This window comes from Argiope bruennichi, chromosome 3 (assembly GCF_947563725.1).
Source record: "Argiope bruennichi chromosome 3, qqArgBrue1.1, whole genome shotgun sequence".
Classification (NCBI taxonomy): Eukaryota; Metazoa; Arthropoda; class Arachnida; order Araneae; family Araneidae; genus Argiope; species Argiope bruennichi.
In genome coordinates, this window is record NC_079153.1 from 36,594,227 (window position 1) to 36,612,216 (window position 17,990).

The 17,990-nt window shown below is 31.1% G+C and overlaps 1 protein-coding gene across 1 annotated transcript in view; it reads right to left on the reverse strand.

The window, feature by feature from the left end:
* LOC129964060 (b(0,+)-type amino acid transporter 1-like) overlaps positions 1-17,990 on the reverse strand; it is an 88,345-nt gene that overhangs the window by 23,156 nt on the left and 47,199 nt on the right. The window contains exons 4-8 of the mRNA XM_056078733.1: positions 16,247-16,507; positions 3,707-3,832; positions 3,502-3,601; positions 3,378-3,422; positions 385-508 (exon numbers count right to left, since the gene is read on the reverse strand). Of these exons, the coding sequence (XP_055934708.1) occupies positions 385-508; positions 3,378-3,422; positions 3,502-3,601; positions 3,707-3,832; positions 16,247-16,507 (656 nt within the window). The remainder of the gene's footprint in view (positions 1-384; positions 509-3,377; positions 3,423-3,501; positions 3,602-3,706; positions 3,833-16,246; positions 16,508-17,990) is intronic.

A 17,990-nucleotide genomic window follows, 5' to 3' on the forward strand; every position in this document is an offset into this window, starting at 1 on the left:
GGTTTCCCACCAAATTTATCAATCTTTGTATGAAATTATGTATGTTGGCATAAGTTCTGACAAATTTTTTTAGTAAAACAAAATCTAAGATACTTCAGTTCTTTATCTTACACAAAATGATGTGTCTTGATTTGTTACTTAATTATTAATTAATCAAATTAAATTTATCTAATAAGCTAAATGAATCCCTTTTCTTATTCTAATTTCAAACCTAAAAATATAATATGACTAGAAAAAAATGGTCCTTTAAAGGGTTAATACTACATTTTTATTTACTGCTCATAATAAATACGAGTATTCGAGAGAATGGATACCACAATTTGCGATTTAGTTATTATCAAAACTGCTATTACATTTCAACAAAAATGATAGTTCCATACTTACGACAGCAACGGCATCTGAAGCCAGCAATTCGGCAGGGGACAGCACGGTCAAATAAGAAATGTTGGTCAGTACGTAGCAAAGAGTCACTAATGGAATCCCAATCAGAATAGATCTGGGCAGATTTCTATGGGAACATAAATTAACGGTGTTACCTTCAATGAAACAACGAATTATATTTTTAGCCTTTACAAAAAGAATAAATTTGATATTTACATATAACGTTTTAAAAATCAACTTCATTTTATCCTTGTCTTGGACATATTCTTTCCTTTTAATTACAAATTATCAACTCGTGCAATTAAAGCAAAATCTTAGTTTGCGCACGCAAACACATCCCATCGAACTGATAATGAGTAATACATCGGAATTTTATCGTTGGCACATATTAAAATATGAAAGTTACATGTAGTTAAAAATATAACGAGAAAAAAATTAATTTCATTTTTGTGAATTAGTTATTACATCGATTGAATAGTTCATATCTGAAATGAAATGTCCAAATGTATTCAGAAAATATTATTACAAAAAAAAAAAAAAAATGTGTGCGTGTTTTTCATCATTTGTGGTTTTTAATGACATTTACTTTTATGACAGTTATCGTTTTTTATCTAAAATACAAAATACTCAAATTATTATTTAATTTAATTAAAAGCGCAATTCAACTTTAATCAATCAAAACACTGTCAGGTAAGGTTGCTACATTCAGAGGTCAATGGCAAAATCAAGTGTTTTAAGGTTTCTTAAACCAAATTATTAAAAATAAATAAATAAAAAATTATATTCAGAATACCTAAACAACTCTAATAAATAATTCCGTCCGAATTCTTTATCGAAAGGTCAAGCAGTCAAACAATTAATTAAAAAAGATACAGTGAGTAATAACCTTCAAATATGACCTTAATTGATTTTAATTAGAATAAGCGATATTCATTAAAATAATAGACTGGTTTCATTAATAATTTATTAGAAGATATCTTTTTTTCAATAAATATATTGAAAGAATAATTAAGCTAGTAACTGAAGCATATAAAATGAGGTCAATTTGCTTCATTTCCATAAAGAAAAAGTTTCCGCTGAATTAGGGAATGTAGCTTCTAAAGCAAAAAGGTTGCAACTGGAATAATTAAAACATTTGATTCAGAAAGTTTACTTTTAGATCTCTTCACTAAGTTAAATACTAAATTTTAAATGCAATATATATTAATTCTTTAGTGACATTTCCCACTTTATGAAATTTTATTAGCATATATTATTAAATTAAATGAATTTGATACTTTTTTTTTTTATTTATGCCGCAAAAGTAAATTATTTTTGTATTTTCGGATTGAAGTAAAAAAAAATGCAATACTATGATGCAATTTTATTTTTTTATGAAAAATAAAATAGCGAACTGTAAAAACTTTTATTTTGCCTCTGAAATATTTGTTAAATTTGATTATCTTATTTTAGTTTAAAATTTTAAATGTAGTTTAATTAAATACAAAATTATTTTAGTTTAATAAGATTATATGTAGTGACGCAAAATATTAAAAATAAATATCATACAGATGACAGAATGAAAAAGATAAACATTTTCGACTAACAAAAAAAAAAAAAATTCTATTGCAGATTTTTTTTCCCGAGAGAGAGAGATTGAAGAATTTAAAGACCTTAAAAATAACAAAGCGGAATTCAAAAAAATAATTCAAAATAATGAGAATTCATACAATAATTTATTTATATTGTACAAATGAAATTAGTCGATGAAGGAATGCATATTTGAGAAATAGCTGTAATCCCAAATTATTTTTTCTTATCTAGAATATTGAATTTTTTTTAGAAATATAATTGCTTATACGTGCATTCAAACCAACAAAGTAATTCCGCAATGGCACAGACCTTTTAGACTGTGTATACACATTGTATACAAAATTTTATCCTGATTACAAACTGTTAGAATGAAATAACCATTGAAGCAAATAATGCAAATGTTTGGTCATAGTTGCATTATTATTGAACAAATGTAATAGCCGTCCATATATACAAGAGAGCATGAAAATTAATTTCTAACGAAATGGATTTTATAGGGGTGGTTGACGCAATGCTTTTGGCGATTGCATGAAATAAAATCAGATTTTTCTGCTGAACAGAATGTTAGACGTTGTTAAGGATATTTGCCAAGCTGCAAGGATATTTTTCATTATAATCAAACATTGGACAGCAGATGCTGTGTCTAGGGTGGCAAAACAAATGTTAGGCAATCAGTAGAGTAGAGAGAACGAGAGTAGCGCTCTAATATTATTCGAGTTACGGGGGGGGGTACATTAAAATTTATTAAGCTAATCGGTTGTATTGCAAATTTAATTAAATAATTTACAGTTTACTTAAGAAAGGCGTATTTAAGGATAATAATTTTTTCGAAATCAGGATAAGAATTTCTGTCCGTTAACTGCTCTACGTTTCGATTCCATTCGATCATATGCCAAACATCATCGATAGAATGCCAAACATGATCGATAGAATGCCAAACATGATCGATAGAATGCCAAACATGATCGATAGAATGCCAAACATGATCGATAGAATGCCAAACATGATCGATAGAATGCCAAACATGATCGATAGAATGCCAAACATGATCGATAGAATGCCAAACATGATCGATAGAATGCCAAACATGATCGATAGAATGCCAAACATGATCAATCGTATGCTAAAAATTATCAATCGTATGCTAAAAATTATCAATCGTCTGCTAAAAATTATCAAACGTATGCCAAACATTAATTTTGAGTGATATCACTATAAGTAATATTGTTGAATTTACTTCTAAATTCATAGCTTTAAGAATGAAGGACAACATTAATCAGGCATGTTCGCTATTAAACTAATCGCTTAAATTCTTCAATTTGTGTCTCGTTAAGCAATCTGTAGAAAAATTAATAAAAAGTAAATATTTTACACCACAAAAATCATAATAGTGCATCGAGTTTTAAAACAGATAAGAAACTTACACGTGTGGGTTGATAAGTTCTTCAGTCACAAAATTCAAGTTATTCCTAAAAAAGGAAAATCATTTTGAGATATCGTAAACATTCGCTAACTGTTGTGACGGTGATATGATAAACATATACGTACCAACCATCATATGCCCACAGGCCAAAATAAAACGCGTTAGCCAGTTCGGAGAAAGACGTCGTTGTACCTTCGAAACCTGTGGTCAGGTGCTGATAATGTCCTAAAGAAATGAAAATATAATATTAACAGCGTACATTTTCATTTTAAATATATATCCCTTGTGATTGCTATGGTTAGGCGAGTTCTAAGCGAAGAAAAGACTTACCCTGAGAAAGCATGTACACTCCGACTGAAACCACAATAGCTATGGCAAGTAGTTTGGCAACAGTGAAGACGTTATTCATCATGGTGGCCATTTTAACGCTGTAACAGTTGATGAAAGTAATGAAACCTGCAAACAAATGTAAGCAATTTGTGAATAAGAAGTATTTGAAAGGAATTTATCAATATACAAAATAGCTTAGTTTTTGTTTCATCATTTTTTTACTTTTCCATTCCATTATTACACAAATTCACTACCACATGGCGTCCCTAGCATGAAATCAGAATTTCATTGAAGATTAACTGTTAAGTTAATTTTGAAAATATTAAAATGATACATGTATGTATTTTAAATGGCAGTGTAAGTTTTCAATACACTCTCGTAATAGCTGTGATACAAATACCCCAAGAATAATGAGAAGTAATACCGGAAATGGAAGAAAATACAAAATATAAGGAATTAAAACAAAAAGATGTCATAGTTCTTTATTTCCCATAATTCGTGCAAAAAGTGAAACTTATGCAATATGATAAAATAATGGGCTGCAGTGACAGTACATGAAGACCTTAGTACCAAACTTATAAAAAATTGTTACGGAAGGAAGATGTAGTTCAGGGCATAAGGGTGTCCTTCAATTAACTCGATAACAATTAACGATGCTTTATTCCGCAAGAAATCACGAAATACAGGTAGCAAAACACAGCCGAAAAGTATCCAAAGACAGCCCTTACAGAAATCAACAAAACATCATATCGTTATAAAGATTTAAATTTAGCTCAGATTTAAATAGAAAGCTTGCTCCTCGATTAATACCTAAAATAGAAAATTAACGCTCGTGTCTGCGCCTTCACTCATATGGAAGAATATGGTATTGCAATATATACATAAAACCGAAAACTTACTTCAATAATGTTGTGTATAAATGTGGATGCCGGGCATTTTGGGGTCATAACAGATAAATAAAAAAAATGCATATTCATAAAATTAATAAAATAAAAAAGAATAAAATAAATCAGTAACGTATTAAAAGTGTACTCCAATGTGAAACTAAATCGACTATCTTATTAAAAGAAGGACATCTCATGTGCATTGTTTAGAATAGCTTAAATATCTGAATCCGCCATTGTGAAAGAATGTATGTAAAAGTATATTTTATATAAAAAATGTCATATAAAACTTTAAAACAATCGTAAAAATTGTTGCTTCTTTTTTAAAAAAAACTGCATACTTATATGAAATATTTGAGAAGCAGTAAAATGTAATTTTTTTTTTTCACATGTCTGTATTTCTAACAGATTATGGATTTTCAACTTTTATTACAAAACTACTTTTAGCCGTGTCAAAGAAAGTCATTTACCTGATTCGTTAAGATTGTGAACTGCCGAATGAATAGATACAGCTTTTTATGGTGCAATTGCTTAATAATAATAATAATAAAAAAAGGAAAAATGTGACAAAGTAACAACTGATTTTATTTTTGAACTATAAAGTTAATCCAGAGTCACATTCGTTTTTTTAAGTTTCAGTAAAAACGTTAAAAATGGATTATTTAAAATAATTTCAATATTTATACAAATATAGGAAAGATCATAGCGATGAAAATTTTGATTAATATTTTGTGGCAAGACGAATTACAACAGCGTAAAAAATCAATACTTGTAGACCAAGATTTTTTTTTTTTTTTTTGTAATTATAAAATACGAGGGGGCATTTCTCTTTATTTTCTCTTTCAAGTTATGATAAACTATACAGGAAATAAAATGAATGGATTACTAAAAGTTCTATACAAACATGATTACATTTCAACATAATCAGAGAGAATATCAGGCATTTGTCTGTCTGTCTATCATATCGGTGATCAGATTTTTGATACCTTCTTCGGGGAGTATTGCCACCAATGATGTAAGATGAGGCTTGTTGCTCCACTAAAGCTCCTAATTAGATTTCCAAGTTTCTTTTTTTATTTCTTTTAAGGAAAAAATATGAAAAAAGAATATCGAAATATTCATCTTCCAAAGTTGCAGTTTTGGCATGCTGGTCAGCCAGCTCGTTGCTTGGGATTCCAGCAATCTCAATTTCATTCAAACCATACAATCCATTTTTACTTTAGATAAAGATAACTCAATACAGCTTTCAGCTAGATGAATGAAATTTGGTAGATTTCTAACCAAAATTTGAACAAACTCCGGAGGAAGTCTGTTTGGCAGTTCGAATATAAGTTAACCCATAACTGCAAACGAATATACAGAATTAATGTCTACAGCGTAGAAGGGTATGAAAGTTAGATAAATCCGACAAAGCGTTGACCGTCTATAGCTCTAGATTTTCAGAAACACATACACGCGATTAACTGAAAAACAGAAGGACTTAAATACATCGGATTTGGCATGGCATTTTGTGATCACAAGTGTAGTTTTGTGCCAAATTTTTGTTTCCATCGGTTGAAAAAAACGCGTCTTAAACACAAAGCCGATTTTCGGATACTATACGCTGGGATTTAATCTCAAAAAACTCGCCATAAATGACACGATAGACTCAGTAAAAATGCTAAATTCATCCCAAAGGCCAATATTTCGTGACTATTGTACGCCAATTCCATGCTAAGTATTCTCTGGAATATCTTTATTAGACTGTATCCGAGAAAGTTTTGGGGAAACAATTCTCGTTGGTTTGAACAAGAACTTCTGTTGCAGCCGAATTGCATGTTTGGATTTAAATCATTTAGACCGCGGCTTAGAGACGAATGATTTTCATTTGCTTCCTTGAATTAAAAACTGGTTAGGATTCCAAAATAATAAAATCCTAACTATTTGAAAGCTTCAAAGGAGCGTTAAGGCTTATCTTACATCGCTGGCGGCAGCGTTTTTTGGAAAGAGAAAAGAAAACCTTGTCTGTTGTAATTAAAATGGCAGGATCAGGGCGGTTATGTCGAAAAGTAATCCTGTTTTTACATAACTTTCGGTAATAAATTCATTTTTTTCCCTCTTACTGTCTTTCCTTTTTATAATCGATTAGACCTTGAAAAAAAGTAGGCCTCGTAGATAATAAATATTTTTTTTTGAAAAATACTCAATATATAATTCATTACATAAGATACATACGTATTACATAAGGCATTTGCCTGAATATATTTAAGGAATAAATTAGAAGTAAAAAGTATCTATTTTTCAAGGGCAGACATTGATAACCTTGATAATCTTTCATTTCGTAAAGACCATTTATTCAATTATTTCTTCACCCCCCCCCCCCTTGAATTTCATCTCGAGAGATCATTTATTAAAAAAGGTATGTAATTCTATCATTTGTCTTGATTATGAGTTTTTCCATTACAGTTTTTTTTTTCAATGATCATTCAAGGTAATGACCTTAAAAAATATTTTGAATTTGAATGCATCGTTGTTATTCTTCTAGCAATTGCTTCTTATGATAATTAGTGGATTTTAAGATGGGATTGGTAAGTAGAGAATCGAGCTGAATTCAAATTTCGTATATAATAAAAGGCATATTTTTATAAAACCAATTATTAGCTGCAATTAAAATAATGTGAAAATTTTTTGAAACATTGATTTTTATATTAGCATTTATATACTAAATAAATAAACGGCAAAATAATACTAATAAAATATACTAATACTACTAATAATAAATAATACTTACATACTAATACTATTACTAATAAATAATACTAATTATATATTAATACTAATAAATACTAATTATATATTAATACTAATAAATACTAATTATATATTAATACTACTAAATAATACTATTACTACTATTTATATACTAATAAAATAATTTGCAAAAGGAAAGAATCAGCCCCCCACCCAAATCCACATTGGTCCGATTTCGCCAACTTTTATTTCACATGAAAGTTTATGATCCTTAGATATCTCATCAATCCCCGGGGGCACCTCGAAATGAGGATGAGATGCTTCCGGCATAGTGACTGGATCTCGCCACCCTGGAGGGTACACTAATAGGTGGGGGATCCGACTCCTCCGATCGATGACGGGACGTACTTCCTTCGGGGAGGGTTGTACTGTGGCAGGTGACGGCCCTTAGGACTATACCACAGTTCCCGCCAATATTGCTGTTGCGGCAGTCCGGTCATTCAGTTTTTATGGTTTAAATCCGTGTACCTTCGTGGCGGGTCGGAGAGTTAGATGGCTGACTAAGATATCCCATCAAGGGTTGTCGGTTCCATCGAGGTCTCCATTTTCGAGAAATCTCGCAAAATTAAACTTTGAAACAGCTCCTCCTATCTTCAATTATTCACCCATTTTGTCACTCATATTTACCAACTAATTTTGGAACATCGCATGAAAGCTGCATTTATTGTGCAAGTATAAATTGAAACAGTTCTTTCACTTGATGTGATAAAAAGATTGGGACGATCTAATTATAGATTGGCGCTATTAATATCGTGGGCGAACAGCTGTCGCCAGAGGCGGCTGATTAAAACAAAAACGCAAATATATATACGCAGCACAGATATAGTTAAAATATTCTTCCAATTACAAAAATGACATACATTTTATTAAATTTTTCAAGAATCTTTACGAAAAAATTTCTTTAGTCTAAATGCTATATGAATTCTCAGGATGAAATTTTCAATATTTCCCATGCTCCTCTTGAAGCTCGATTGGTCGGTTTACAAACTTTTCACGGAATTATCTTAAAAATTCTATACATAGATAATTAATTAGAAGGGGTTTTAAAAACAAGAATTTCGATTATACCTCAATAATGAGATAATTATGGCATAATTTTTAAAAACATGAACTGTTAAAAATAATCATTCTTTTTTTTTTTTTTTAGAATACATTCTTAAATATTTTAATTGTATATGAATACTTTCAATCGCATTTTCATAATATCAAAGAATTTTATTTTTGAAGATTATCTGTTTTATATTTGACTAATAACAATTATAATGTTCGAACCTATTAAATAATCTAAAATTAGCTGACGATATATAAATAATATTATGAAAATTAAACAATTGTCCATTTTGCAAATAGTACGTAATTATTTGTTATCTCCCACATTTTCATTTACTTAAAATTGGACAGTGATATTAACCCTTTCTAAGGCCATGGGAAGTATGGAAGTCATCACTCTTTGTATGAAGTTCAGTAGATTAGCATAACATTCTGACAAATTTTTCAATTAAGACAGAAATTTAGAGGCTACAGTTCCTTATCTCACACAAAATGAAATAGTTTGACTTATTATTTTTATTAATTAACTAAATTAATTAATCAAATTAAATTAAATTTATCTAATAAACTAAAAGAATCAATTTTCTTAAACCAATTTCAATCTTAAAAATATTTAATATACCGTGACTAGAGAAAAACGGAATTTTAAAGGGCTAAGTTTTAATTTTTAATAATTTTTAGTTCATGAAAACTACTCATAAAATTCTTTCCTATTTTTCTCGACATTTCAAATGTAATTGGGGAGAACTATTGTGGTGCTATTTTGAAGCAATTTATATAGTAAATTTATTTCATCGTTTCGTTCATTCTATTTTTAATATATTGTCAGTGGTTTTCCTTAAGATTTCAGCATACTTATATTAACTATCAAATTAGATCCTTAAGAAAATTTTGTCATTGAAAATAAAGAATAAAATGACAATTTTAATCATATTAGAATTTTATAGTATCTTCGATAAAAATAAATATACACATCATCAAAATAAGAATTTTTTTTTCAATATTGACACACAACTTTCGAGCTATTTGACTTTTTAATAATAATAATAATAATAATAAAATGAAATTTACTTATGATTTTTAGATAACTAAACAGAAATAAAAAATATTTATAAAAACTATTTTATTTATTTCGACTTTGAAAATTTTATTTCAACTCATATATGAACATACAAAAAGATCTTTCAATTCTTCGATTTTCGTCGCTTAGAAAAAGTTGAGAAAAGTCTGTTTTTAAGTGAACCATAATCCTTTCAAGACCCAAATATTATTGAGTTTGAAGAGGAAATTGTTTATAAAAACGGTGTCTCATGGTGTGAACAGTAGCTTCTGTTAGCGATGCCTTAAGCACCAATTAATCCTCTTGACATAACTGGAAAAAAAGTGTGACGAAATGGCGCTTGAAGAAGCAAAAAAAACAAACATTCCATACTATTTTTTTCCTTTCAAGTATGCCGACCCTTTCAAAGAGGATCAGATATGGCGAAAAAGTAATCAGCACTTGTCAGTTTCGTTGCTAAAGAAGCTCTGACAGAATGGTGCAGACGACATTTTTATTTCAACAAGCTAAAAGAATATTTCATTTGAAATAACCTTAAAATCTCATCCTATACAGAACATTCTGAGAAATCTTGGATGTATTATAATATTATATAGAAGAATAATCAGAATAATGGAGTTTCTTCGATGCGACATGTTATAAAAATGTCTCGTAGATATATTTCACAGAGTTGTTTTTCTAAGAATTCGATAGATGGCGCTATTCATGGCTTGATGAGGATTTAATGAGAAAATTTCATTTCGCAGTCGTATCATTCCATTTTCAAAATTAACTTCCTTAGGGTTTTTTTTAATGTAAAATTAATGGAAGATTGTGTGCATCAAATGTTATGGAGTAGTTTGAAGAGATTAAAACATCGTAACGCAGCTGCTGTTCAATTTATAACCCTTCAACTGTAGCAAATGTATAGCGTAAAAATGAGTATCGTTTGGTTATAATAAGCGCAATACAAAACTTTTCACACTAAGGTTTATTAACTTTAGCATTTCTAGTGTAAGTAATTAAAAACATTTTGTTTCTATACTATATAACTTTGATTTTTTTTTAATATAATTTTGTTATCTGATCATTTCTCGGTTACCTTGTATATATAGTTATTAAAAGTGTGCAAAAAGTTAAAATTTATAATAACTCTACTAAACTATTTCCACAATAGATATTTTTTATGTTCTTTGAATGTCATTTACTGTAGTCAAAAACAGAATTTAAACATATAGAGATCCAAGTATCCTAAAATTTGCATTTTGAAATATAATATGATACCGAGATTTTTGGAGAATTTACACATTTATCATTTTTGAGTTTAAGGTTATGAAAATACTGATAGCGAACAATACCGTTGGATTAAAAATGTTAGTAATAAAAAAAACTCAAAAATTTAATTTAACTTGAAATATATCGCTGAAATTTCGTAAATGAATGCAATAATTTTCTATTTATTCTTATATAATAATATTCTATTCTGTTACAAATTCTGTAAATTGAAAGTATTTTGGTTTCTTGGTTTCTTTTTAGTTCAGAAATTGACAATTTTACGTTTTGAAAGATCTACTTTCTTTAAAAAAATTCGGGAGTGCTCTGAGAATATATAAAAGGCTTGTTGAAGTAGCCGATGGAAAAGATGCTATTGTTACTTCCATTGAGTAAGCTTGGTTAAATTTTTTTTTTTTTTTTTTTTTTTTTTCCCCATCATGACGAAACGGCTGGACCTGACTGAGAATCTAAACCCATTTGCCGCGTAGCATTCGTCTTGAGTTTGTTTCCTCCATTATGAATCAGATGTATGCGTTGCAATTGTAGTTTACTGAAGATTATATTGTCTTTGATTAATTTTAATATTTGTAAACAAATTTCTGTTTCTGTTGCCTTAATTAAAATCCATTCAAACCATGAACCTGTCCCAAACATAACAGTATCACTAAAACTTTCCAAATGAATGCAGTAATTATCCTTCTATTTATTCTTATATAGTAGTTTTCTGTTTTGTTTTCCGATTTAAATATGCGCTTAAGGTTAGGGAAAAGCATGAAACAATTTTCTGTTCAAAGATAGTGAATAGAGTCAGAATATTTTTAAAGCCCTAACTTCGGTGTCAATTGAAAACTGTTCAAGAAGTCTTGATTCACAAGCCTGGACAATTGCAATTGCAGATCTTCACGAAATATAATGAAATACTAATTTACAGTTTAACTAATGTCTACAGACAAGCATGATAATAAACATAATATAATAATAATCAAACGAATCGTCAGTTTGCCAAGCATCGCTGTATAATTCTATTATTTAAAAAAATATCCATATCTTCTGTCAAACTAGATTGTGGCAGGATATATTATATATTTTTTCAATAGTCTTTTCAAGATGCCATAAAAAAAGAAGGTATAATTCAAGAGAGTATTTTTATACATTTATAAAAAAAATTATAAGGTATTTCATGATGGAATCGGTTATTTTTTTCCAATCCTATGATACCTATTTCCAATACATAAGAAGAATAGTGCGTAAATAGAAAGTCAAAGTGAAATGTTTTAATAGACAATGTGAAATATAACATTAAAAAAATCTTCAGTATAGACAATGTCCTGATGTAAAGTTTCATAAATTCAAGAAGTCACTATGCCTGTCAAAGATGATGGAATTAAAACATCGGATAAGGATATGGCACTATTGGTTTAACTGCTTTATTTATTTTACCGAGCTATAATCGTCGAAAATTACAATCTTTTAAAGTTCTTTAAAAATTTCTTTTATTTTTAAAGAGTAAGTTCACCAGGAAATCATTATTATAAAAAAATTATATTGAAATATTCAACCATATGTTAGGTCATAGTTTCAAACAGGCTACATTTTTTAATTCTATATAGGAAACTGAGAAATAAAAATTTAGATATCGAGAGATACGAAAAAACGCATTACTCCTAAATAGTAATATACGTTCGAATTTTTAACGTAAATTTCTATAGGAAGAATATATTTTCTTATTAAAATGTTTCTCATGACAAAATTTCGAGAAAAATGCAGCAGTTCTTTATCGATCATGATCCCTAGGAACCAAAACCACCCTTCATTCAGAAGTTATATAGTGTATGTATGTATATAACGGTTTGCCCATGTTATCTTGTGAACTGCATAACTAGGGTAATTTTGTTTGGTTTTTAATTGGCTCGTTCGAGACTTTTACATTTCAAAATCTCGGGCGAGTTCGTAAATGGCCCATCTAGCTAAAAGGGAGTGGAAATGGTGTGTGGGGTGTTGAAATTCATTTTGCTAAACTTTTAATATTGAAGAAGAAAAATAAATCCAGTTAGCCAAATTAGCGCATCATTAAGACGAGCAACTTTTGTTTGAAGCTTTTCGATATCTGCAATATTTTTTTAAGTTAGGAGCTGAAAAGTGATTTTCAAGAAGTAATTTTGACTATTTATAATATCAACAATTTATGTTGCCAGATAATGATTTAGATGTAAAAGAATCTACTTTTGTCTTTCAGCATGCCAAGAGGAATTCTTTTTAATTATGAACAAAAACATAGGATAAATCAAATCGTTTTTGAAATCTATAGTATAATAAACGATTAATATTAGTAATTTAAACATAGTTACAACCAGAGTTTTGTCCGAATTTAGTATAAATGAATCATCCTTCATAATGATGCATTTCGCAATAAGTTACTCCCCTATCAGAATATCGGTTAAGATCTGTACTATCATCATCCATTCCTTAAAAATATGACCACACACGCTATAAATATCTGATTTAGTTTACTATATAAAACATTTCTGCTCAACGTAAGTCGTTATTATCGCAATCGTACTTCCCATTTATCTTATCCAAGATCAAGTTTTTTAAATAAATTTCACCAGAAATTGTTTACGAAAACGACTATAACATTACGTGTCTGTCACCGGACAGATAATTGGTGAATTCATGTGTATTTCCTCATCCGGAGCTTATACACCGTGATGAGGACTTATCATCATGACGTCTGCCCAGTAAATCTCAACTCCCATCTCAGACCGATAAATAGCGCCGTAAAACGTTTTGATAAATAAATAAATCAGTCATTTCAAAAGTATTTCGTTTCCGATATAATCATATCGTTTAATCTGGATAATAATTTATCGGCTCACATAAAAAGTTTTTTTTTTCCCGATGTCTGTCGCGAATTAAGTTGTTGTAATCAATAAAAAAGCGCTTTTAAGAAACATTTCAAAGATATGTCAAAATTAATTCAACAAAAAAAGAGGATGCCGTTGTTTAACAGCTGTAAAAAGGAATATTGTATCATAATCATAACATTGAACCAACGGGGCTGGTAATCCAGAAATGTTTTCTCATATTACCAAATAAATTTCTTATCCTCTTTACCCACATAAAATTGTGAATTTGATACAAGACCGTTCTCAAATTTTTATTATCGGAGTATCACCCATCAGAATCGTGTGTTTCATTATACAGTCAAGAAAATCGGTACTCTTGTATCAATACAGCGATATATATGTACCAGTATAATGTATACCGGTATTATATTATGTATATCGGTGCTGTAACATTCCCCGTTTCTCAGTACTGATAAGACATTTACAGCCAGCAGTGTCGTCGCTGTTACTTACTAAACCCCTCGAGATAGCCAGATGGTTGATCTTTTCACCTGGGTGGTCTCGCATCTGTTCATTAACGACTACATGAAAGACCACATATGGAATTCCTCGTCCCAGAGGTATTGATAGTACCTTCAAAAAGAAAGGGGTGTCCAAACATCCGGATCCTAGATGCTTCTCTGTGAAAAGATCTTCCCACGACCCACTGGTGCCGCTGAGAGAGCATATGGCTGAACCCCAATTTGCCGAGGGAGAGCTCAAATGACCAATGTAAATTAAGAGGCGGAGATTGTCGCCGAAATAATGCGCGGAGATTTTTTTTTAGAGGAGAAAAGAAACGAATTGCAGAGGATGGTTGGACTACGCCCAAGAGTTCGGACTGAGAAACTACCACTGGAGTTGTCGTGTTGACAGGATGGAGAACTGAGTTCCAAGAAAAACCTTCGAATTTGACTGTTGTAGCTTCTATAACAGATGTAAATAACTATTTATTTAACCAATATTAGAACAAGTTGTTCTTTGCATATATAGGGTTGTAAAATAAAGAACTGTCTGGAAATTCTGCTTCGTTATTTGATCAGTCTAGATCAGGACATTACAGAGCTTATGAATATCTCTCTCTTACCACATGCCGTAGGTGAACAATAAATGCAAAAAAGCCTATTAGAGTATGGGCGTGGCGATTAATCAATAGCATGCGATTATTTCATAAGAACCGTATAACTGGATATGAATTTTAGATGTCTTTTCTTCAACCTAGTGAACCAAGTTTAGTTTTGTTTAGTTATATTAACGTCCCGTTTTAAAGCAAAACTATGGCTATTTTGGGACGGACCTCGTAATTTTGAACCTCGGTCAGATGACGAGGGCAATACCAGCGGGAGGGCATTTGGCCAAGACGGATTTAACCTGCCCCAGACTCGCTTACATGACGGTTCTTCGGTGGAATCGGGTCTCGAACTTGAAACAATTGGGTTCCGAAACCAGCCCCCTAGCAGAGACCAAAATTTGTTACAGAATTACAATTGTGGTCATAAGATTACATACTAAATATCATTTATTTCAGGCATTTAGTCATTTATTTTATTTATTTTTGAGTTATATTTACATGTATGTGATTCTACAGACCGACAGACGGTCAACCTCTTAGACCGGTTTGATTCAAAATTTGAGAGGAATCTACAATTTAAATGCTAAACCTGTGCATCAAATTCTATCTATCTAGCTCTTAATGTATTGTTGTTAATGTGGTCACTTGTACTCGGACAGAAAATTTTTCTCTGGATAGATTTCGTTCAAATCAGACAAAAATTTAAAAATTTGGTATAAAGATTTATACTAAATTTCACCAACTTCGTGCAAAGAGTTTTTGAACTATCGCTTTATGAAAGCATAAAGCTAGAAATGTGCGAACAGAAGTCTCAAAATGCACAGACAGAAAATTATCAATATATCACTTTCGAGACATCAATTTTCCGCTTTTATGATAATTAGGAAATGATAAAGAAGATTGTCGCATTTGGCGACTTATCGCTAACAAAAAATTACAATTTGGCGTGAATGTCTGCCATGTACCCGATTCTCCTGTCTGGCCAATAAAGGGTAGGGTCGTAAGAAGTTATCGACCGAAGAAACAGAGTAGAAAATTGGAATGAACGCGAAACAGCGAGGTGAGGTATCAAAACTTATATATATAATTTTTGTATTTATTTTTATTTTAATGACTTCGTCAAAATGTATATGTTATTATATATTATGCTCATGACTGCATGATATCTACGCTGGTACCCAATGTTATTCAAATGCTGTACCCAACGTTAATTAAAGCTCGCTGTTCAGAAATATTGTAATAACAAAGTGAAAATAATGAAGCAGACAGGAATCGAATCCTTTTTCACGATTAAATATTATCCAAATATTTAATAATTCTTAAAAATTGGATTTTTCATAAATTAATTCATTTAGTAATGCGGAATCCATAATAATCGATCGGTTTATGCCCCCCTCCCTCCCCCCGTCTTAGCTCAAAGCTACCTAATTTGAAATCCCGTCATTGAATATGCACATTTTAACAATATTTCTTTCAAACTTCCACAACCACTTGATATCACCACGTGGTCAATATCCAAGGTCTCACAAAGTTCATTATACTTACAAATGCCGATGAGAGCAACCAGTTTCTTGATTGCACCAGGAGCTGCGCAAGCCGGGAACATGGGTTCGACGATATATTCAGCAAATGTCAGTAACATGATGGCCACGGCTGATGTTTTGATGATGAGTGAACACATCCACAAGTATAAAAAGGCTGGAATGGGCCCGAATCGTCCTTTCGGACCATAAATACGAAGAAAATAGGAATATTCGGCACCAGATACGGGAATTGCTGTGCCAAGCTCTGCGTAACATAAGGCACCTGAAAAGAAATATAATAAATTTTATTAGCATAATTCAGTTTGAAAAAAGAAGTATTGACTAGTAATAATAGTTTGTAATGCAGAAGTCCGTTATTATATCATAGCAACCATTTCATAACAGCTGATGCATAATTGGTACTAGCTTGAAACGTGAAGTGTACGGTCCTTTCGATATAGTAAGCTGGGTGTTAGCTCGCCTTGTGCACATTAAGGTTGGTATTGATATCAGATTTTGCTATAAAATGTATAGGTTTGACTGCACCCGATATACCAGGACCGTTCCTTTTTACATGAATGAGAAACTTCCGGCATGGTGGTTGGTTCTCGCCACCTGAGTGGGTACAGAAAAGGTCGGGGTCGGCTACATTCTACCGATGACGGGGCGTGCTTCCCACGCGAAGGGTTGTACCGTGGCCGGTGATGGCCCTTAGGATTCAACCTTAGTTACCGCCAATACTGTTGCGGTCATTCAAATTTAATCCGCATACCTTTAATTAGGCGGGGCGGAGTTGCCTTGTGTGGTTACATCAGAATGAAACGGTGTACCGTGTATCGGTTCTAGTACTTAGGCAGAGACTGATTGCTAATACTCATAGATTACGATTCCAACTACGGATATCGCTTCTTCAATAAAGATACTTATGATGACATGCCGGTGGTCTGTGCTTGGCACTCACATGAGGGTGTGAAGAGAAAAGGAAAATATTTGCTGATATCGTTAGCATAGGAGAAAGCGGGCATTCTTAAGTGGCATGTGCACCATTACATGGGATAAAATGCAGTAATGGTTAAGGATGAAATATATATAATTAAAAACATAACACATGTTCATAACGTTGCGAAGCAGGACGGTCAACTAATTTCTATAAACCTAATATTTTTGGATTCAATAATATATTAGATAAAGTATTATCATATTTTGTATTAGTTGATGTATTAGATATAATTTAATTGAAAACGAATGAGGTTTTTACCCCCTAAAAAGCCTTTAATCTGTATCTGGCCATCGATGGTATCTCAGTTAACATTATTAAATATTAAACAAGACACGAAGCACGTGAAAAAAATGGAAACTCCCCAGGACAGAGACCATTCATCCTTAGGTAGTCCACGGATAGAACTAAATGAATGAACTTTAGCATCCATCACTCCTTTTCTCATTTTGAGCTCTTCCGTCGTGAATTGAAATTGCTGATAGTAATTAGTAAGCTATAAATTCTATTGTATTCAATTATTAATTAGTTTTTCCCTTAATTTTTTTGGTGTACAATCTATTGATGTATTTATTAATCGATCCTTTTATTTACTTATAATATCCAAGTTCTATGTTGCAAATCCACTTTTTTCAACATTCTGTAAATGATCAGGGGATTGGGACCTTTGAATTCGCGTACCCTATCGAAACAATGGACAGTTAATATAAAATGTGCCAGGAGAAAAATTATCATAGCGTTTTACTATCGAATAATTTAATTCAAAGAG